This window comes from Natrix helvetica (genome assembly GCF_964273705.1).
Source record: "Natrix helvetica genome assembly, chromosome: 1".
NCBI classification, from domain to species: Eukaryota; Metazoa; Chordata; class Lepidosauria; order Squamata; family Natricidae; genus Natrix; species Natrix helvetica.
The window spans coordinates 184,262,544-184,285,500 of NC_138548.1; the positions used below are offsets into that span (position 1 = coordinate 184,262,544).

General features: G+C 35.8%; 1 protein-coding gene across 3 annotated transcripts in view; it reads left to right on the top strand.

Moving 5' to 3' along the window:
* Positions 1–14,172, top strand: part of ADAM23 (ADAM metallopeptidase domain 23) — a 93,587-nt gene extending 79,415 nt beyond the window's left edge. The window contains exons 25-26 of one of the 3 annotated variants that reach the window (XM_081939881.1): positions 3,493–3,583; positions 10,320–10,663. In XM_081939881.1, coding sequence (XP_081796007.1) covers positions 3,493–3,583; positions 10,320–10,365 — 137 coding nt within the window. In that variant the 3' untranslated portion in view covers positions 10,366–10,663. Of the gene's footprint in view, positions 1–3,492; positions 3,584–10,319; positions 10,664–13,707 lie in introns of those variants that run through there. The other 2 variants (XM_081939880.1, XM_081939883.1) reach the window with 2 other exon arrangements.
* Positions 14,173–22,957: the final 8,785 nt, after the last annotated feature.

Sequence of the window (22,957 nt, forward strand, 5' to 3'; positions counted from 1 at the left end):
ATCAATTTTTAAAATAAATTGCACTTAAATATGCTGAATTATTTCTAGACCTGCTAAAATGAATTTTCTACAAAGCGAATGACAAGAAAATGGTATATCACTTTGAGGTGCCATGTGATTTTTCTTTTCAGATCTTTATGTATGTGATGACTGTCTTTTTAAAAGATCTTCCCTCTTCCCTCTATACAGTGAGCATGGCCACTAACAGGCTTATAGGTGCAGTGGCAGGGACCATTCTGGCACTGGGGGTGATATTTGGAGGCACAGGGTGGGGAATAGAGTAAGCATATTTATTAGTTTCAGAGTTTTATGTTTGGTGCCTACTGTGTGAGGTAACTGTACGCATCTGATCCCTCTGTGTACTCCAACTAGCTTTGTGTTCTGTGGTGACTGTATTTGTCATGTGATTTGAATATTTGTGTCGTGTGATATGCTCATGCAATGTTTAACTCTCTCCTGTCTGGGATAATGTGGGGCATAAAACAATAGTTTGTCAATTGTGTAGCACCATAATTAATACAATTCAATGTTTATATGTTTTTAATGCTCCAAATTATAAATAACATTTCAAAAAATTATACTTTTTAAAAAAATTGTGTAATCGATCAGTGCACTTGATATAATTTGGTTTATTGCCAGAAGCATTCAGAGGAATAGTAAGTAAAAGTATATGATTTAAATAATTAAAAAGCAGAATTGTCCAAATCACTGTTTTTCAATCTTAGCCACTTTAAAATTCCTGGACTTCAGCTCCCAGAATACCTCAGCCAGCATGTCTGAAGTCTAGACACCTTGAAGTGATTACGGTTAAGAAACTCTGACCTGGATCAATAATGTTTGGCACTTTTGCACCTTAGCAGAGTAAGGGAGCTCTGTACATGGAAACAGTTTTCTTCATGCAGAGCCAGTGAGCATCCAAAGATGCACTGGATGTGCATTCTCACCAATGCATGTACGTTTTCTTGGCCTAGCAAGAGGCTAGTTTGATGATCATAGGTCTCCACATCTGAGCTTATCTGTTGTGTGTGTTGGATCACGGCTATTATGAACATTTATATTAAATTAGATGAATCATTTTGAAATAGTTAACATGGGTATTATTGACATACATATTGATGTGTCAAGCATTTATTTGGTCAAAAATAAGTACAACCATTTAGGAACTTTATGGGAACATCATTAGAGATTCTTTCTAGCAATATCATTAGAATTAGTTGCCCTTTTTATTTGATTTCCTTTTAAATAATGCATGCTCCTATATATTCTGCCTACTGAACTATATTTATGAAATCAAGAAATTATTCTGCTGTTATTTAATAATAATAATAATAATAATAATAATAATAATAATAATAATAATAATAATAATAATAATAATAATAATAATAATTTGATTAGCCGCAACCCTCTCCCGAAGGACTCGGGGCGGCTAGAATAGCAGATTTTTCAGATAACTGCACATTTTCAATAACACTGCATCCGTCCGTCCATCTTGTTCTTCAACCTGATGGTGACATATCTGATGTTAGGAAAATCGAGCTACCAAAGAAAGCAGAGACAGCTTTAGTGGTCACTGGTGGCTGTAGAGAAAAGGAGAGGATTCTAATTTTCTTATGAAGATTCATCTAAAATTAGATTTTCTTAAAATCAAAATTAATTTGTTATTAGTAGTAGTAATACTATCATAAGTAATGACTGTTTACTTTTTTTTCATCAGTGTGTGATCTGCCTACTGCTTTGTTTTAAGAAATGATAAATATATGCATGTTACAGAAAATTCATTATTAATCCAAACTATTACAATTTTTCAGTAAAATTTTATTTAATAACAGTAGCATTGAATTTCTATCTAGCAGCAGCTGAAACATCATTAAATGAGGAAACTATAATTCTTAATATCAGGCTGGATATTAAGTTGCTTGTGGAGATCCTTTATTATAAAGGAAATAAAAGTATGATGTCCCTCATTAGAGGAATTGACTTTCTATATTGCATTAGTCAGAATCTAATAGAAGAGAATGTTTTAACCCAGCAGTCACCCAGCAGATTAAGTCCCTGGTTGTCAACGGGAATTAACTTGCTGCACAATGGGAATCCAGTTTGGATTATCAAATTTGTTATTCTCTAAATTGCCAAAAGCAATCTTCTATATTTGCATGCTACCATTTTCATAAGAAAAGATGTTTGCAAATGTATATCTTGAATTCGTTATTAGATATTCATCCTAGTGCTACAAGGTTGACTCAGGTGAAGCTCTTCTATGGGTAGATGGTTTAAAGATGACCTTCAAGCCAAGAAGCACACCAGGCATAAGAAATTCCTTGCCAGGAAGGAACATGGAGAATTTCCCATATTGTAAATACAAAGTGCTCTTCGTTTTAATAGCAGGAGACACTATTTTCAGGCACTCCATCCTTTCTGTTATATACACATAACAAAACTAGCTATCTGGCAGGGGAGCAGGGGAGCGAATAAAAAAAGACAGACATGCTTGTAGGCATTAAGACTGGGATAAAATAAATAATTGCTTCCTGTATAAATAATCACAATTTCCAATAGCACTTGCACAAAATCCTGCTTTTTAAAGTTTAAAAACAAACTGTTTTTAAATGTCCATATTAGTTTTAACTATGGTTTTTTTTAAACAGCAGTAGCACATGTTCAAAATCATCTCTAATTGTTGTCTTGCTTTTTAAAAAATTATACTGTGAATCTAAGACAAAATATTAAATCAGATATGTATCATTTTGTTGTGATTGTATTTGAGAAGTAAAATAGTGATGGTGTCCATTGTTTTAAGGGTCAGCTTTTATGGAAATACTCAAGTACACAATAATTTACAATGCCACAGGAGACATTTACTTAAGTCACTAAACAAAAGTATTTTTCAGTGTACATGAAATGTAAATAAAATGTGAAAGAATAGATCCAGGACTTGTCAATTGACTTCTATCACCCACAGGTGATTGAATTTCCAGGTTTTGCACTTTCATGGGCCAATTTAGCTATTATTGGTTTTTTTTTTTTAGTTTTCTTTGTAATTTTTCCCTGTTTCTCCTGATGCTGGTTTTTTTCTTTTTTGCTCTTCAAAATTCTTCCAAATTTCATCCAATAATTCAAAAAGTTAGTTGTCTATCAATTAAAGAAACATACTATCTGAATTTTTTACTTAAAAATGTTTGAATACTGCAAAATTGTAAGATATTTGTGGCTTTATAAATGTTTAGATAAGTTTAAACTGAAGTCCAAAGTTTCATTAGTAAGAAGTATTCTAGGAAAGTGTTAGTTTGTATATGGAAGCATGAGAGATAATTCATCTATCTTTAAAAAAACCTTCATGTAGTTTTTAAATAACTTTGGCCCATTTGAAAATGTTTCTTTCATATAATTTAATAGCTCATTTATTTTAAATTGTTTTATTACATTTCCCTGGATGTGAATGAATTAAGTGGTTGGTTCTGATCTCTTTCTTCCCATCATCCTTTGTCACAGGTCCTAGTGCCACCAATCTTATAATAGGTTCCATCGCTGGTGCCATCCTGGTAGCAGCTATTGTCCTTGGGGGGACAGGATGGGGCTTTAAGTAAGCAATGCCGCATGTCTTTTTTTCAGTGGCTATAGCACTTCTTCCTGCTTACATCACTAGATTTTGAGTTCCTGCTACAAGATCTCCAGTAGTGGTTTACTTTAAAAAAAAATCATACTTTGTAAAAGACCAAGTATCTTTTTAAGAAATCTCAGAAATGTCACCTGGATGTAAAGTTGTAATATAGAGCATCTAATAGAGTCACCCAACATAGTTTGAAAGGCATCTTTGTAATGCAGCAAATTACGGCATCTGACTCCTTGGATAGTATTGGAGATCTTCAACCTAAGAAGCTTGTGAAATTGCTGTGGACACGACCAGTGCAAAAATGTTGCTCTAAAAAGAGTAGTTAGTTACAAAATGCTACTTTGAGGGCTTCAGTAGGGCCCGGAAAGCCTGAATGCAAAACAGTTCAATTCCCAAATGTCAAAATTAATACTGTATTACATTCCAAGTACACAATAAATAATTCATTTTGCAGAAGAAAAACTGATAAGGTCAGTGAAAATATGTAATTCACCCAAGTAGTATGAAACTGAAATTTGAACCAAATCGCAAAACTAATATTTTCATCTTGGGAGAGCATAGTTTAAATCAAGCAGTATTATTGATAGACAGCCCTCCACTTGGCAGAAACCCCAATCTGTAAAATGTGTGAAATCTTTTGCATATACAGAAAGACTCATACTCATTTCATAACCTCATCTATCCCTCTGTACCTTGACTGGAACTATTTTGCAATGAGTTATTTCAGCATTTACATACATATTTTAAGAATAAGTTGATTTATACATCTGATGCCTCTATACCACACTTTAGTAGCTTTATGTATTCCTAAAAGTAAACATATAATGATTTTGACTCATTGAATTGGCAGTGGGAAAAAATAGAATTTTGAAAAATATCTAACAAAATAACAGCATGGTAGATATGGCCCAACATAAAATGCAATTTAAAAAAAAACAACCTGATCCGTACAAGTCCAAGTGACTTTTCCAAGAATCTGAATTTGAAACTAAGAAGGAAATGTTTGCAGGTTCATGACTGTCTCATTTTTTCTCCTTAAGCTAAATAAAGAAGGTAGGACTTTTCTATCTCCATATAAAATACTACACACATAGATACTGAGAGAGGACATACATTTTTTCTGTTGATAGGGTGAAGTTTAAGATTTCTTTCTTGGGTAGAATGCTTAATGAGGATGGTTCGGCAAAATCTTAACAGTAAACAGTTGCTTTAATGCAATTGCCCTATGTATGAATTAGTAAATGGGCCCAGCTTTTATAATTTATCTGCATCATTAGGGCATGGGGGAGGGGGAGGGGATGAGATAGAAAAACTCAAGATGGCAACACACCTCAAAAATTTTATTATTTAGTTGTAGCTGTTATCTTGGTTGTTTTAAATCTCCCCACCCCACCCCATGGACACACTGAACCCAGTTCCTTATGACAGTTTTTTTTCTTTATTTGTTATTAGGTGCTGAATGAATATATCATGGGGAAGTTAAAAGGAAGTATTTCTCTTATATCATGTGATATAAATTATAAAACAAAAATAAGGTGTATTTTATATAAAACTAAATAAACACAAATCTTACTAATTTTGCAATTAGTGTAGTTTATATATTATTTGGACATGAAATATGCTTACTAATAACATGTCCTGCTTTTAATTCTGTTCAGATCATTGAGATAACAATTTACTTCTTAATGTCATGAAAAGATTCTACTGCCTTTCAGAGGGAATTGATGTAAGGACATTAGTCCACTTCACATTAACCTCCACACATAAAAAGCAAATGTTTGTAGCTAGAGGGTTGTTATTAGGTCTGTAGCACAAGCATAGTGTAATCAATTTCCTTTATAAGTCATGCACCAGAAATTATCGTTAACCAAAATCAATACAGTAACCACTAATTATTAAAACTGTAATATCAAGTATGGAAATTCCTACTGTAATGAGTAGTACTCATATCATTCAATGATACAAACTAATGAAAATAAAACTCTATTCTAGGCAGAGATGGGAAACCGATCTTTCAAATGTTCTTGAGCTAAAGTTCTCAATATTCTTCACTACTCGCCACACTGATTGGAATTACTAGAAGTTGTAGTTATTGATTTGATTCACACACTTGTTTAATCCATAGTTTCTTGAATAACCTGAATTGGCTGAATTCATGCAATGTCCTCAGTTATAAACAAAGGATATTGTCTTTTATGATCTCAAGATTATGTCACCAAAATTCAGTAAGACATTTGACAAATTTTAGGAGCAATTTTTTTTTTTTTACAAAATGAAGCATCTGATGGGGAAGAGGAGGGGAAGGGCTCAAGAAAAAAAATAGTTTAATGTCTAAGAAAAATGCCTCTTCCTCCAGATCTTTATATGTGACCATATCTTACATTCAAAGAACTCCACTCAAATAGAACTTTGCATCTTTTGTGACATTTACATATACATTATATGAAATATTCTGAATTGATATCTCTGTATGGATAGTCATGCAGTGTAAACATCTTAATAGTTCTCTTGCTTTTTTATAGAAAACTATTTTATTCTGTAGCAGAACCTCAAATATGATGGCCTCGCCTAGCTCTCAGCTTGAAGTGCATGTTTCTTTGGGGTAAAGTTGGGGGGGGGAGGTAGATTTTCTCATTAGAATCTAGATAGGTCTTCTCATATTTTGCTGCTTCATTTCGTATGTATGAGAGGCTTAAGAGAACTAAGAATATTTATGTTATCTGCTAATAATATTACTGTATGCAACAACATCCAATTCTATAATTTAAGATTATATTTTAAGTTTAAAAAAGCAAAATATAGGTCTTCAAATGTCACATGGAAAGCACACTTAAGGAATAATTCTATAGAAACAGCTAAATGTTTTAGTATGGCATCATAATACCTATCTGAGAATGTTCTTTTCTGAGCATTCTTAGTCTGGATCATGACTAAAACCCTTCATCCAGCTGAACTTTTCTGTCCCCTTATCCTCATTGCATCCTCTGAGATCCAGGAGACCCACTTTGTGAAAAAAAAACATTGAGATCTGCAGCAAGAGGAGAAAATGGATGAGATTCATGAGAGTAGCTTGAGGGGAAAGAACAGGGGGAAGGACAGTCCCTAATGAGCAATGTGACTTTTCATTCACGCACTTCTGGATCCAACTCATGTTCCTATTATAATACTATATTGCCTAATTAAAAGTACTTATGTGATAGTTGTTAACTTTCTTCAGATGCATGAAAAGTTGAATTCAAATATTTTTGGGGTAAACATTTTGTAAAGATTCCTCAGTGAAGATACTAGATTTCTATATGATTTGGTGTGTCTAAAAAATATGAATTCTTATTTTCACAAATCTTGTGAAAGCTACATACGTGAATAAACCTAATGCTTGCTTAGAATCAGCATTATAATGGTGAATAAAACAATATTAGTGTTGTTTTATAGGGCTGCTGATCTCTGAATTAAGATTGATCTTTCCCTCTTTTGTATCCCAGTTCTAAGCACAAACATGTATCCATGATCCAAACGGATTTTAATTAAAATATATAATTCATAGTATACACTGTTATGTTCATTTGACTGTGATGGGTGATTATAGAAATTGAATAAATAAATAATTGTATTGGTGTGCATGATAAACTGATACATTTTAAAGTCATTTATTTCTTAAAAGACACAGAGGTGAATGGATGGATGGATACAAAGCAAGTTTTTTTTATGTTTTGTTAAAAGTTTATTGTATGGCTGGAATTAAATTATTTTCTTGTTTAGCATAAAAAAGGAGTTGCCTGCTGTTAGGTAGGATTGCAAAATCTGTTTTTGCCTACTGTTCCTCCATACCAGAGACAGCCAATTTCATGTTATTCGTCCCAGCCTATTGCCAAAAAACTAGAATGATATATTGTCATTCTTTTTTTCCAATCAAAATTGTATCCTTTTAGTCCTTATTCTGAATTATCCTGAAAGGACCTTTAGATCTATGACATAAATTACTTTCTAATTTTGAAGAGCATTTGCTTCATTCCTACCATAGGCATTATTTGCCTTCTTTATGGAAGGGTTGTTTTTTTTTAATTACAATCTCAAAGATTTATGTTTTCATATTTTGATCGGGTCCAAGTATGTTTCATATTTGCTTCGAGTTTCAACTTTTTGGTGCTCCTGGAATATTTATCAAATTCTGCCTTTGAAACCACATATTATAAGATTATTCTAATAAAGTTGGTATAGCAAAATTATCTAGCAAGACATTGTAAGTAAACATAGTTCTGGTAGATTACTTACTACAAGCATATCTTAATTAGTTGTAATAAAATGAAGATAAAAACAGTTTTTATGAGGGCTGAATTCACATTAATAAACTATCCAGGAATGTTTAAAGAATTGCTGGCCATGTGCAAATTTCATTTATAGTCGATAGAGTTGATATAGTCATGTTCTTTTTGTATTGATCAAACATAAATAGTAAAACTTTAAAATGAGTATTGTAACAATCTTTGTATATTTTATGAAATCTGAACTCATGCAGTACAGTTCTCTTCTTCCAAAATGCACAGCTTTGTCTGGCATTTTTTCCTATTTGGGAGAAGAGATTTTATTTCATGTGAGATCAGTTACAAACTATTTAAAAGACTGCTAGATAAGGTAGATGATACTGGGGTTTTCAGTAGAGATGACAAGGATAATGGCTTAAAAAGTAAATACACCTGCATGAACATAGAGATATAAATTCATGTTAACTGTATGCTTCATATTGTTATTATTTCCTAGAGTGGGATTTTATCAGATCAGTAGTTACAGTAGACTACAATCCTGTGCATACTTAATTGAGGAAAAAACTGATGGAAATAAACAAGATTTAATTCTGATTAAATATGGAAGAATTGTGAGTTGGAATAGCCTTGCTGTCTATATTTAGTGCACAAAGTGTAGAATTCACAAATTCAACACTTATTGGCAAATTAAATATGGTAATTTCCATAAAGCTAGTTTTCACATGAAAATAGTAGATGAGAGATGATGCTATGGTAGGAAAAGAACCCAAAATATGACCAATTTTTCCATGTATGGTTGCATATCATATACACCATCAAATGCATAACTTTTTAAATTGTTTTTAAGATACACTGTCACTCTAATTGACATTAGAATGTAAGATTAACTGTACTATATAATTATAAATCTATAGAGAATTGTTTGGGCATTATTTTTAATCTCTTCTCGTACATCATTAAAATACTTTGGGGTATGAAAACATAGCAAAGGTGTAGTCTTCAAATCTCCATTTTCATAAAGTCCACAGAGAGAACCATTTTAGTCTGTTATAGTAAAAGCAGTGTTCTGTGACGTCTTTGAGGTAAAAAAAAAATCATTGTGGCTTAAGATTTTGTAAACAAGATGCAAGAAATATCCAGTGTTGTAACATGAGAATAGAAGTAAAATAACTGACCATAGGACGAATACTGTACACTATGAAAAGTAGCAAATTTGTAGAGTTGAAACAGCTACCTACTTCTCATAACAGCAATTGTGATAATTAATGTCTTGGGATAGTTATATCAGATCTGCCAATACTTCATGGCAGAAGTATTACCGTATTATACTAGAATATTCACTCACTGCGATGCGGTATATATTTGGAGATATATGGCATATACAAAAGCCAATGCAAATATTGTTATAACAGAACTGTAGCTGTAAACTGCATGTTTCAAATACAGAAGTATATAGTACAAGTTTGTTCTTGTTAAAGTTTGTTCTTTTGGCAATCACCTACACCAGTGGTTCTCAACCTGTGGGTTGGGACCCCTTTGGGGGTCGAACGACCCTTTCACAGGGGTCGCCTAAGACCATTGGAAAACACATATTTTCCATGGTCTTAGGAACCGAGACACCAATTTTATGGTTGGGGGTTATCACAACATGTGGGACTGTATTAAAGGGCCATGGCATTGGAAAGGTTGAGAACCATTGATCTACACTTTACTAGCAAAGCAAGTACTAGCAATAAAAACAGCAAAATCTTTTTAATTTGAGCATGCAGTGGAAGAACTAAAGCCTTTTATATTTCATAAAGTTAGGGAATTTGTGAAATCCTGTTCTATGTGTTACTGCATGATAAGGTGGTGGTGGAGCAGTGCACACGCAGAGTGTTAAGACTAAATGCATGAATCCCTTGCTTGATGCCCCACATAAAGCCAGATTATGGGGAAGTTGCATCCAATTTTTGTGTTGCCTTGTAATGCCTTGCTGTTTATTTATATAGCATATTTATATAAGACAAGAGAATGGACGTTTATACTGAAAGTTTTTTCTGGGCTAATGACATTAACACAATTTCAGTCATGCAATTAACACCTCTAGGTGTCCATTCTGCTTTAATAGCTTTTTCTGTATGAAGAAAAAAGTGTATGTTGCACATTGCAGTTATGGGCTGACACAAAAAACATCATACATTGCAGTCCATTGGCTATGTCAGCAGAGTTCTTCTCAATGATGTGTCCTTGATACTGTACAAAATGGTATGTAGGATTAAATTTTCATTTTCATTTAAAAATTGCTCTGAGAACTCTGCTTTGAAATTTTTTAAATATAAAACTTTTTCAAGGTTACATCTGGGAGGTCCGAATGTGAGCCCATACTCTAATGTGATGATTATGATTTGGTTTCCATATGTCTCACTAGTTTATTTCTTATTTCCTATCTCTTTAATTGGAAGAAATGTAAAAAAGAGAAGATATGATCCAAATCAACAAGGCATCTAAGGAATTCCCTGGAAGAATGTGACTGTGCTTAAATGTGGACTCTGGCTATGGAGGCTCTTTGAAGCAGCTGGCTCTTCCTGCAGCAGAAGCATACCAGGCATTGTCTACCTGTGACAAGCGGAGACATTTATGAAAGGGCTGAAGGAAAACTGTCCTTTACTGGAGATTTCAATTCAAGGACTTCCTCCACTCATTTCTCTTTTTTGGGGGATGTTAGGGACAAAACAAACTTTGGGAAGGAACTATTTCGCCTATTTTTTGTTCTAAACAAAAATGGAGCAAACAAACCAAGCGCAATAAGTAAACTCTTTCAAACTATTTAAATAGGTAAAGAATTTCTTAATAATTTGAGTTCGCATGATCTTTTAATATTAATGGCAGACTCCAGTGGCATGATAATTTCTGAAATGGTGAACTGCATGGCATAAACACAGCAAACAAGCTAGCAAGAGGGCCCCAAATAAAAATCTATTTACCAAGAACATGATAGAACAAAATACAGAAGAGCTGATTCTAGGTTTTACCTATGAAACAGAGGATAACTCCTTAATTCTACCTAATACAGGTGGTATTCTTTATTTTGTTTATTTATTGCTTTGGGGCAAGCCTCTTTGAGGAATGGCAAATCATACTACATTGAAATATATTTTTTAAAAAGGCTTTGGGGGAAGTCTTATCAAACTCCATTATTACACATTTTTAAAATGTTTCGTTCCATACGTAATCTTAAGCTGTACATGTTCTTAAAATGTTGCTCCTATTTAATTTTGGAGTAGCACTTTATATTTTAGAGGTTTGCAGGGAAATTCCACAAATAAGAGGTATGCTTTTTAAATATGTATGCTTGAAACCAAAAAAAAAAAAAAAGTCCATCCAAAACCAATATGTGTAAATGAATATGTATACAATGATTTTCTTCTTCTTCAAATGCATTATTTGCATCCATGCAGATATTTTGTATATATTGTAAGAAGCTGACACCCTCTCAAATTAATCACAGAAGTGCCAAGCGTATGTCTTTTTCATTTTGCCATGTTGTTTTCCTTTCTTAGTCTCATATTGTATGACAGGAAAGAAGCCTAAATAAGCCTTAAGTACTTGTAAAATACTGAGAGCTTTTAACAGGTTAAGGCGTTCGGTGTATTGTTTTATAAAGCCCAGTCTCCACTCACCCTCAGGACTCCTTTCATTTTTTTAAAGTGCATAAATAGCATCCAGATATCCATGTATTTTTGAAATTATTTCCGTAGTAATTATTTTTCAAAGCATAGCTTTGAACCTTCCTATTAGGCTACATGTGGTTACTGTTATGGAGATCTGAAATAGAGAAAACAATGAGAATATTGCCATGTGCATAACCAGATAACATTGAATCCTGCTTAAACAGAGAAGTGGCATTCATGAAACAATAATTTAGCCTCTTCCCTTCTCCCAAGCATCCAAGCTCTGCCATGGTCATGGCTTTTCATCACTTCTCCAATTAGCAGATGTGAAAAGCTTTAATGGCAAATTCCAGTAAGTACCAAAATGTAGTGGAAATAAAGCTTGCTTGTATGGATGCTCCTCTGCCGACCAACCGCAAGTTAATATTATGCCAATATACAAGGCAGCATCCCATTCTAGTTTTATTAGCACTGATGCTGCAGCTGCTGCCGCCGTCATACTTAAAAGTTTTCTATGCTGTGTGCCGTGCTAATTAAGCAATTCATGGTCATTAAAACAGCCATAAGATAACAAACATATTGTTATCCTTTATTACAGTTGCTATGATATCAGAGCAGTGTAAACTCAACCTGCAATCCTATCCAAAACTCCAAATGCTTGATCATTCATTGCAATGGAAGACTGCTTTGGAATAAGCTTTAAGTGCATAATGAAAAAGCAACTTACTTAAAAGCATTTTTCCCAGTCACAGGTATTTGGGCATGAGCTATTTATAAGTTGGTTAATCATATAGAAATCATTTCAATCTGTATATAAATGGTTATTATTTTAAGATATATTACCCATTGTGTATTAGCATTAAAAAAACAAAGCAAAGCAAAGCAAAATCTGATACTTTTCAAGTTATGTTTGAATTTATTTTTTGATTTCCCTGGGTCACTTAATACTATACTAATGTTTTAGGATGCCTTTCATCAAGCTTCATTGACAATTGCGTGAAATCATAGTGGTTTGGCATGACAATCATTTTAAATTCCATTTGAGTTAACTCAGGGGTGGGCAACTTGTGGTCCTTGAGCCAACTGTAGCACCTGAATTTGTATCTATTTGCTTATTAATTTATACCCAGAACTATTAGAGATTATGCTGTTGAAATTCAGTGAAAATAAGAAAAATGGTTCCTCATTTTTTTAAATGGGAAATGTAAGAAATAAAGAGTATGAACTGTTTACCATACCTAAATAAGAAAAATACTCTTCCTGAAATTCCAGCTCCCATTATTAATGTGACTTATTGTGCTTATATAGTGCATCATTGGCCACAAAAATATTAGGCACTTCCATTTAGCAGGTTGCTGTCTTTACATAATCCTTGCAAAGGATTGAAGTTACTGTTCTACGGTGAGTGAAAAAAGCAGGGAAAAGTCTGGAATGCTATTATATTGATATTTAAAGTTAATACTCTCCAAAGTCAGCAATGAATTTTACCTTTTCTTCCTGACCTGAAAAACAAATTGGAATAGATTCTATATGTGATGTGCTCAAATGCTCCCTTTTCCAATATAAAATGGCCCTATAGAATATTTTGTGTAATGCCACTTTGTGTTTAAGTATATTGGAAATTGAAATAAATAGGTGCTGAGTTAGGGTTTTGTTTTGGGAGATGTGGTAACCACAGTAGACAGTGCCATTCAATATGGCTACAAAGATCAGTCTGTTATATTCAGTAAAATCTTTACATAATTCACAAAACATTGTAATGTGCGATGTGATTTTTAAAAAAATCAGACCACACTGGTCCCCAATTATGTACATATGCTAAAGAGTTGGGGTAACTTTTTTGTTACACTAACAATTTCATAAGAAATATAATTTCTTTTCTAAATTTCTCCTCTGCTGTTTGGTTCTGTATAGATGCATTTAAATACACAGATTATGTATAGACTATAAATGACCACACAACCACAAAGCTCACAGAAACGAATTGTCACGTTTTCAGTGGTCCTAGCCTTACATCATCAAACCTGCTAAGGTCTGTACTTATTTTATAAGCATTCATTTACAATATTTTGTAAAGAATACATGCAATTTAGGGTTTTTTTTAACACAATATCATTGTAATGGTGTTCAACACAATAAAAAAACCATTTCAATCGTTATATTTTTGTTTCATTGATAGGATTCAACTCGACAGGAAATGTATGGAAATTTTATATTGCTTATATTGATATGCTGCATGATCCCACTGAATTCAACCAATTCTCAGAGAGGAAAGCTCCACTACGCAAATTAACAAGAATATATTCTAGGTGCATGTTAAAATAAATTACATAGGACTGGAGTTGTACAAGATTTTCTTTACTATGCAATGATAGGTATTGCACAAACTTAAAATTCAAAGACGAATGTCTGAGGAACTTTACAAAATACTTGAATTATTTTTGATCTAAAAAACTAAGTCATTTTCTATTCATTGTTGCTTTCATTATTAATATTCATCTAAAATAATGATTATTTTTAAGATGAACAATTTAACAAATTTATTTTGTCTGAAGCTAATATTCATATCTTGTTGGCGGCAGATGAATGGAAATTCAGTTATTGTTTTGCATCTTAGTAAATTAGTATTAAAGATGTCATAAACATGGGAATCGGCTTCTGTGTTTTTCTTTCCTGTGCTGTTAGTAGATTAAATTTCACATCAGACCTAATTTCCAAGAAAATGAAGGCTGTTTGATATTTTTATAGAACATTGGGAAAACAGTTACCAAGTTCACTTTTGTTGCAGATGCTAATCTCCCCTGTTAGCAAACTTGTAATGTTAGATGTTCTTGTGACTGAGGAAAAAACAACATTATGAATGTGCAGTTCAACATATAGTAGATGGACCATTATACATCAAATGAATATCCTATGAATTAATAACACCTTTTGGGAGAATCTGAGGACTCATAATGATTAAGCCCTCCCAGAAACTCTAGTCCTACCTGGAAGTAGCCCCATTGAAAGCAATACTTCTTTAAACTTGAAATATATAGATTGAAGTATGTTTTTAGAAACCAAAAAGGTTTCTAAAAACATACCAAAACATACCAACTGGGATCATTTATTTGACTGCCTGACAGCATCCAGAATTTTATGTGTAAAGTTGGGTATACATATTGCCACATATTGCTCTTCTTGACCTCTCAGAAGCCTTCAATACCATCAACTATGCTATCCTTTTGGGCCATTCTAAATTGGTATTGATAGGGAGTGAGAGGTTCAGGCCATGGCCACACCTTTGTGACGTACCACAGAGCTCAGTATTCACTCCTTCATAACATCTACATGAAGCTAGTGGGTGAGATCATTCATCATCATGGGTTGAGGTATCATTTGTATGTTGATGATACTTAATATCTTCACCCCTGGTGTTCCAAGCGGTGCTGTGACTGCCCTTCCACAGTGCTTGAGACAGCCTGGACAGAGGACAACAGGCTTTCAGCTGAACTCTAGCAAGATCCCGTCACTCAAGGAATTTCAGCTAGCAGTCTAGAAGAGAAGCATTTGCCTGTCCTTTGGGATATCTTACCACATGAAGTGAGATTGACTTTCCATAGTAGCCTTAAGACCTGATTCTGCCAGAGAGCTTGGGCCATAAGGGGAGAACCTCGCACATGAAATGGTTGATTAATTAAGAGCTAATCCCACTCCCTGCCCCAGGCATCCAGCTCCTCCTCCTCCATCTTGCGTCACTTATTTCTTTTGTTTGTGTTGTCATTTTATAGCTGATAGTTTTAATGTTTTTTATAACTCTATAAGCAGCCCAGAATTGCTTTGAGATGAGATGGGCAGCAAACGAATTTAATAAATAATAAATACCCTAATTCATAGCACTAGTGCATTGTGGTAGCATCCTCAGCTTCATTACACTGACATAAAAATGCCATGCCACCATTTTGACTAGTCACTGATAAGAGGTTGCAGGAAGAAAGCTTTTGGTGGAATATATGGAGAAGGATTATGTTGATGGCCAAGGTGATCTGGCGATTGTAGTGAAATTTATTATTTATTTATTTATTTCTTGGATTTCTAAACCGCCCCCTCTCCCAAAAAGGGACTCGGGGCGGTGTACAGTCAAATGCAGATAAAAATACAATAATATAAAACAGTTGAATACATTTGGATGGAGGAGATAAGGCTGTACAAGAAATAAATATACTATAAAAACCCTAAAAACATCCCCAATTAAAATACCCAAACCCAATTAAGATATATCCCCGGGAGGTAAAACTAAGAGAGTGCCAGGCCAGCTGATTGAAATAGGTGAGTCTTTAATTTTTGACGGAAGGAACGGAGGAGAAATTAAAAACATTTTAATCATGGTGAAATCAGTTATATGGTTACATCGTAGCAAAGCCACATTAGATACTTGTCTCCAGTAGCTGTCATCATACTCTCACAAGTTATTCACTCAGCACTTTTACAAAAGTGCACAGCTGTGCATTTTACTGTCTGATTTAATGCTTTATTGTGCACTATTTAAAAAAATAATGAATCAGCTTTCTAAAAAACCACAGCCTTCCTGCCAAAAGAATACTTATTTCCTTTCCTCCCTCATCATGAGAATAGAAAGCTACAAGATGCTTTTGGAACCTTTTTAGTTCATACCTTAATACATTTTACTTCTGCTTTTGGATTGTTGAAAGAAATGTCCTTCTGGGTTCAGCTCCAAGTGGGGAAAAAGACACTGGAGACATGGAGGCTGCTTGGAAAGATGGTTTAATGGTGGACAGGACCACATGGCTTGAGTCCTGAACAGAAAAGGTGATCACATGCTTCAATGTTGGGTGAAGAAGAAGAGAGCCGAAGAGAGCGAGAGTGAGGAAGGGGCTTGCTGGACTTTTTATAATCTGTTCAGTCCCACCTCTCTGTTTCCTGTTCCTGTGTAAGAAATGCATTCTGAATGGTTGTCAGACTCCCATGGGGCCATGCAGGGGCAACTCTCTAGGCTGTGTTTTGAATCCCAAGTTTGAATTCTCAGATGCCACATGGTGAGTTGGGTAAAGGGCTAATATTTAATCCCATCACCCTGGAGCTGAAGGGGAAAACTTTTTATTATGTAGAATAGACTGGCTTGGGCATCTTAATGGCCCATTGACAAAGGGGGATGGGCAGGAAGCTGCAGGGAGCTACTTTGTCTTTAAAACATGTTTCTCTCTTTTCACATCCAGGGAAATATAATATGCCTTTTCAATATTACCTAGGATATTTCATTCTTCTAGGAGAGGGCTGGGTGCTAACTTTCTACAGGGTTTTAGGCTTCTGCTCATAATGGGCTTGGTTATGCTCTGCTAAATATGAACATCCGTGAATGAACTGGAGCAACTGAGGGAATGAGAAGGTCCACATTTCCCTTTTTCTACCAGAGGGATATGGGCCAAAGAAATGGGGGGAAAAACCTGCCCATGTAATTTAATAAGTTGTGAGGAAGAACATTCAGCATAGATACAAAACAGGTAAATCAGGCACTTGAGAAATGGAAATATTCCTGAATTTAATTGTGGTTCTTTATAATGGAAGTGCTTCTCAGAAGCCAAAGAATCAATAACATCTTGAAAGTCAGTGATAAGCAGATGAACATGATGCACCTTGTTGAGAGGCTCTATAATAAAATGATGAATGTTAGAATGTATGCATATTAATTAGATGCTAATGATATCACAACAGTTAAAACCTTAAGGAACTGAGCTGTCTTAATTGTTTCAGAACTTAGCAGAATGCCTTGGAAATGAGGGAATTGGAATTTGTCATTTGTGCAGATATTCTGATATCCATGTGCTTATACTCCAATACAGTTGGGTACCACTAAAATAATTATGATTGTTTGGCTTCTAATGAACCCACTGAAACAAGGTGAACTATAACTTTCATGGAGATGTACTAGGAAATTTTCTATTACTTGAAATGGAGAAGAATGGAAAAAAGCAGCACCCAATGCCCTAATCTCATCATTACCTTTCCAGAAATTCTTAATTAGTCCAGCAGTAATAAGAAAGTACATGTTCACTATGCAAATGATAGTCTTGAAAGGTTCTGAATTTCATTAAAATTAAGTATAAAGTCTCTTTTAAGATTACTGCAAATGGCCAGAATGAAGAGATGTGTCTGAAGGCCATGTACATAATTTCCAGTACCTTCATCATTATGTTATTTCCAGGAAGTTTTGAAAGATGAGGCCAGGCTCTCATTTATACACAAAAGTTCTACAATTATGACTAGTTCTGCTCTCACCAGCTCAAGGCTGACTCAGCCTTCCACTCTTCCAAGGTTGGTAAAATTATGACCCAAATTGCTGGGGACAATGGTGATTTAAAATCAACAAATTCTGCATATAGATCCACTTGGGGTTTAATGGAATTTCTTTCAGATATACATTGTAAACAGCATTTCTGAAGTTCTGAATACAATCCTTGGAATTTTCCCTAGGATTGAAATCACTGGTGTACCACAGACCTCCTTGTAGCTGTTATTCCACCCAGAGCCGGTCAGGAGATTTTAAAAGACTCCCAGTGGCTGCATCAAGGTGTCACCAGGCACTCAGTCCATCAAGTCTGGTCATGCACAGATCATATTCTAATTCAGATCATTCCACAAATAACAATTTATAATATAAAACATATGTGTCATTAGAGACTGGAACAGTATTGTAAACATGCATTTAAAAAAGCTATTCTGTTGTTCACTCATTCTTCAGAGCAAGCACACAAAACAATATTCTTTTACTGTGCCCTGAAACTAAAATTTTTCCTAAATAAGGGTATATTTAAACATGTAAGCTACAATATGCATTTTAGATCAATTTATAAGTGTATGGTGCTTCCACTCCCCCTTTGGCAAAGTTGTTGTTGTTGTTTCTCAGAAACAGGTTACATACTTCATGAATCCTCATCATTTTGACCCCTGCTGAGTCTTTATGAAGAGTCTTTTCTTCCCCCCATGTTTAAACAAATAGTTTAAATAGGTTTCTATTTCAAGAAGTCTGTGAGTCAGGGATTCCTGCTAAATTTGATCTTTTGGCCATGGATTAGGAGTGTCGTTCACCAGAAGAAGCTAGAGTTCACATACTGTCCAAAACAGTGATGGGGACGTGTTGGAAAAAGGAATCAGCCAGGACATTTACATTTTTCATAGCAACATGAAGAGTTACATCTTTTGTTTAGAAGGGAAGGCAGCAGAAAGGAAAGGTGAGGATGGGAAAAGGAAGAGAAAGGAGAAAAATAGACAGTAGACATCACATTAGCTCAGGGGAAATTCTGTAGAGCAACAAAAGAGAGTAGACAATGTAACCAAGCCTATGATTTTTTTTAATAAGTATGGTTGGAAACAAAAAGACTAACAGAATACAGAATAACAGAGTTGGAAGGGACCTTGGAGGTCTTCTAGTCCAGCCCCTTGCTTGGGTAGATCTACTATTCCAGACAAATGGCTGTCGAGTTTCTTCTTAAAAACGTCCAGTAATAGAGCACCAACAGCTTCCAGAGACAAGCGATTCCAATGATTCGTTGCTCTCTCTTGTGAGGAAATGTCTGTTTAATAAGTAGGTTGGATCTCTCCTTGATACTCTTCTATCAGGCACTTCTTGTCCTGCCCTCAACTGCTTTGGAGTATATGTCAACTTTCTCTATGACAGCCCCTTGAATGTTGGCAGACAGCTACCATGTCAGGCCTGTAGCCATATTCCTTTTGGATCTTTGCCACACTTTCTATTATTCTACTATGCCCTTTCTATTGTGGGAAAATGGGAGGGGGGATGGTATGGAGTTAGATGCTATGTAGCCAAAATAAAATTCCTTTCTAGAAGCCAAGGTCATCCTTTGTCTCTGCACCTCTTCACCTGACCGGAACTGGAGGGGTGGAACTGCCAGCATGACAGTGGAAGATTGGACCACGTGATGGACTTGTGGGTGTGGGTTCAAGATCGTGAACTTTCAATTGGGTGGGGAAAACTGGGAAGCTTTCAGATTCGGGTTTTCCCAGATGTGCCAACATGGCTCTCTTAATAAATTGGAACTTTGAGCAATACTGTGCCTTGGACTCTGATTTAATTTTGGATGCTATTTGGAAACCTGACGTACCATGTCACCCCTAACCCTTTCCTTTGTTAGGCTAGCTAGACATACCTAATACCCTTAACCGACCATCATATGATTTAGTCTTCCAGACTCCAAATCATCTTTATTGCTCTTTTCTGAACTCTCTCAACATCTATTTCGCATCATGGTGATAAAAATGGTGTGGTCTTTCCAGTGTAGTATAAAGTGGTATTAACACTTCACATGATCTTAACCCTATTCCTCTTTGGGTGCATTCTAGGACTGCATTGGCTTTTTTGGGGGGGGGACAACTGTAGCACACACCATACTTAAGTGCTTGTCCATTACGATACTTAGATTCCTATCACTGTTACTGCTGTTCAGCCAACTATCACCTATTCTTTTACTTGTTTGGTTGGTTTTTGTTCCTAAATGTAAGACTTTACTTTTCTCACCATTGAATTGCATTTTTTTAGATAAGGCCCAGTGTTCCAAGTCTGTCAAGAATCTTCTATATCTCAAGTCTGTCTTCTCAAGTGTTGGCTATTTTCCCCAGCTTAGTGTTGTCTGCAAATTTGATGAATTCCTTTTTATTCCCACTTCTAACTCATTTATGAAGGTGTTAAAAAGTAACAAATCCATCTAGTGGTGATGCTGTCTCTGTCTCTCCCACTACTTGAGAGGTTGACACAGAGAAGAGGAGATGAACTGTTTCTTCTAAGCACCTGAGGTCAGGACAAGAATATTTGCTTCAAATCTTCTTCTTTTTTTAAAACAAAGTTTTATTGGTTTTTTGGTGTTTTGCAAAAGGAAAAGGTATGGGGAAGGTTACAAATTGTGGCAGCTGCAAACTGCGGTAGGTATACCCCCCTCCAGACTCATGGTGTACATTTGCATAGCATTCAAATATTACATAATAACATATAGTCAGTGTGGTAAATTCAAAAATAATTTCAATCAATTTGTATCATGTGGATTTTCTTACTTATTTGTGTGATCTGAGCTTTCTTGATGTCGCCCCATCTCCCCCCGTTGGCAGTGCTCCGGCCCCTCCCGTGTCTTGTGTATCTACTGGGATGTCTTCTGGTTTTTCTAGGAGTAATTTATTTTTTTCCATAAAGGCCTGCGCCTCTATGGGTGTGTTAATTCTGACCCTTGTCTCCTCCCAGAATATTAACATACCTTCAGGCAGCAACCAATGAAACCACACCCCCTTCTGGTATAATTTATTCGCCAATTGCGAATAATATTTTCTTTTCTCCCTCACTTTCTTAGGGATCTGTTTCAGTATGGTTATCTCCTTATCTTTGTATATCAGGGCTTGTCCCCTTTTTTTTTTTTTTTTTGAAAAAAAGTTTTATTGGTTTTTTTAAAACATTTATAGGGAAAAGGGTAAATGGAATGGTTACAGATTTTGGCAGTAGCAAGTGTGACAGGGGCCCCCTCCCTCCAGTCTCATAGGTTACATCCATATATCAAGCATTAATCCATAGTCATAAAAGATCAGCATATTAATTCTAGAAGAAAAAATTTTTTCAGTCAGCTTATATTGTTATAATATATAATCTAGATATAATTTCATTATTACTTTCGGTTTGTTTATAACATTGTGGCTTTCTTATTCATTTTTGTGATCTGAGCTTTCTTGGTATTGCCCCTTCTCCCCCTGCTGGCAGAGCTCCGGCCCCTCCCGTGTCCTGTGTGACCATTGTGGTATCTTCTGTTTTTTCTAGGTTCGCTTTGTTTTTTTCCATAAAGGCCTGTGCCTCTATGGGTGTGTTAATTCTGATTCTTTTCTCCTCCCAGAATATCAGCATACCTTCAGGCATCAACCATCTAAACCACACCCCCTTCTGGTATAATTTATTCGCCAATTGCGAATAATTTTTCCTTATCTCCCTAATTTTTTTGGGAATCTGTTTTAGAATGGTTATCTCCCTATCATGGTATGTGAGTGTTTGCCCCCTTTGCACACCCAGAATTTCATCTCTTGTGCTTTTCCTAAGGAATCTAATATGAACCTCCCTGGGCACATTGTGTGTTCTGGCATATACTGAGTTCACTCTATAAGCCAGATCTATCTCCCATTCCATCTGTTGTTTATCTTTGTGTATGTATTCAGCTAAAATATTGGTCATTATGTCCCTTATATTTTCCCCATCTGTTTCTATTACATTTTGAAATCTAAGATAGAAGGACATTCTCTCAAAATCTGTTTTCATTTGTTGGGTATCAAGTTCTTTGTTTCCCCTCTGCAAGGCCTCAACCCCCCCTCTCGCCTCCGCCACCCCACCCTCCACAACGTCCAGTCTCTGTGAGTTCTTATAGATTTGCACTTGATTTTCTTTGATTTCATCTTTCATTTCCCTTAGCTGTTTCTTAATTTCCTCTTGGCCCTGTAAAATTTGTTGGAGCATTTGTTGAAAGTCTATCTCTGTAGTCTTGGGTTGCATCAATTCTGTTATCTTTGACTGTGTAGCTGGGCTAGATGTTGCAGATGTTGGAGCAGAAGTAGCAAAACCAGGTTTTCCAGGAGGTGGTCTTTTTGGAGACATGGTTTGGAAAGCAAAGGAATCAATCACTGTAGAGACTGGGCAGCTGGAGAAGGAGAGCAGGCAGACGAGTCCAGGAGACAGAGAATCCAGACAGATGGGAATTTCTTTAGTAACTCTAGCAATAGGTGAAAGTTTTTTTTCTCCAAAGGGTTCAAAGAATCACAATCCACAAGAGATTCCTCTGGGTGGCTCGGAGACAAAGACCGGAAGCCTGAATTTTGAAGGTGGAGTCAAATTTCACAGTTCACAAAGACAACGGAAGTGTGCCATCTTGCCCTGCCAGTTTTGGGCTCAGAGGCATAGCAAACTTTTAAAAGTTCAGAAAATTCTCAGTTCACCCATAAGTTCTGGATCTAAGTCCAAGGAAAGTCACTTTTATAGGGGTGAGGCATCATTAATTGGCTCTCCCCCTCCCTCCTTCCCCTGGGGGCGAGAGCAAAATCTTTTCAAGCCGCTTGTCCAAGGGGGGGGGGGGAAATCCCCCTCCCTCTAGCCGCACCTCCAGCAAAAGTCCGAAAGAAACTTTGTTTAAAAAAAGGCTGAAAAGTCCATTAATTCAAAAGAGAGGGAATGGAGAAGGGAAGCCTCTCACCACACCGCCGCTGCTTCATTCAGAAGTGTATTCTCCGATCGGCATGGGGCGAGACGCGCGCACACGGGCGCCCTCCGATACTGCTCCCCGGTGCCTAGAACGAAGCGGAGAAGCCCCCGCCAGCCGCCGCCGACGCCAGGACCCTCCGCAAGCCGTTCCCTCGGCAGGACGCCTCTCCGGGGCGTCCTGTGCCCCCCCAGAAGC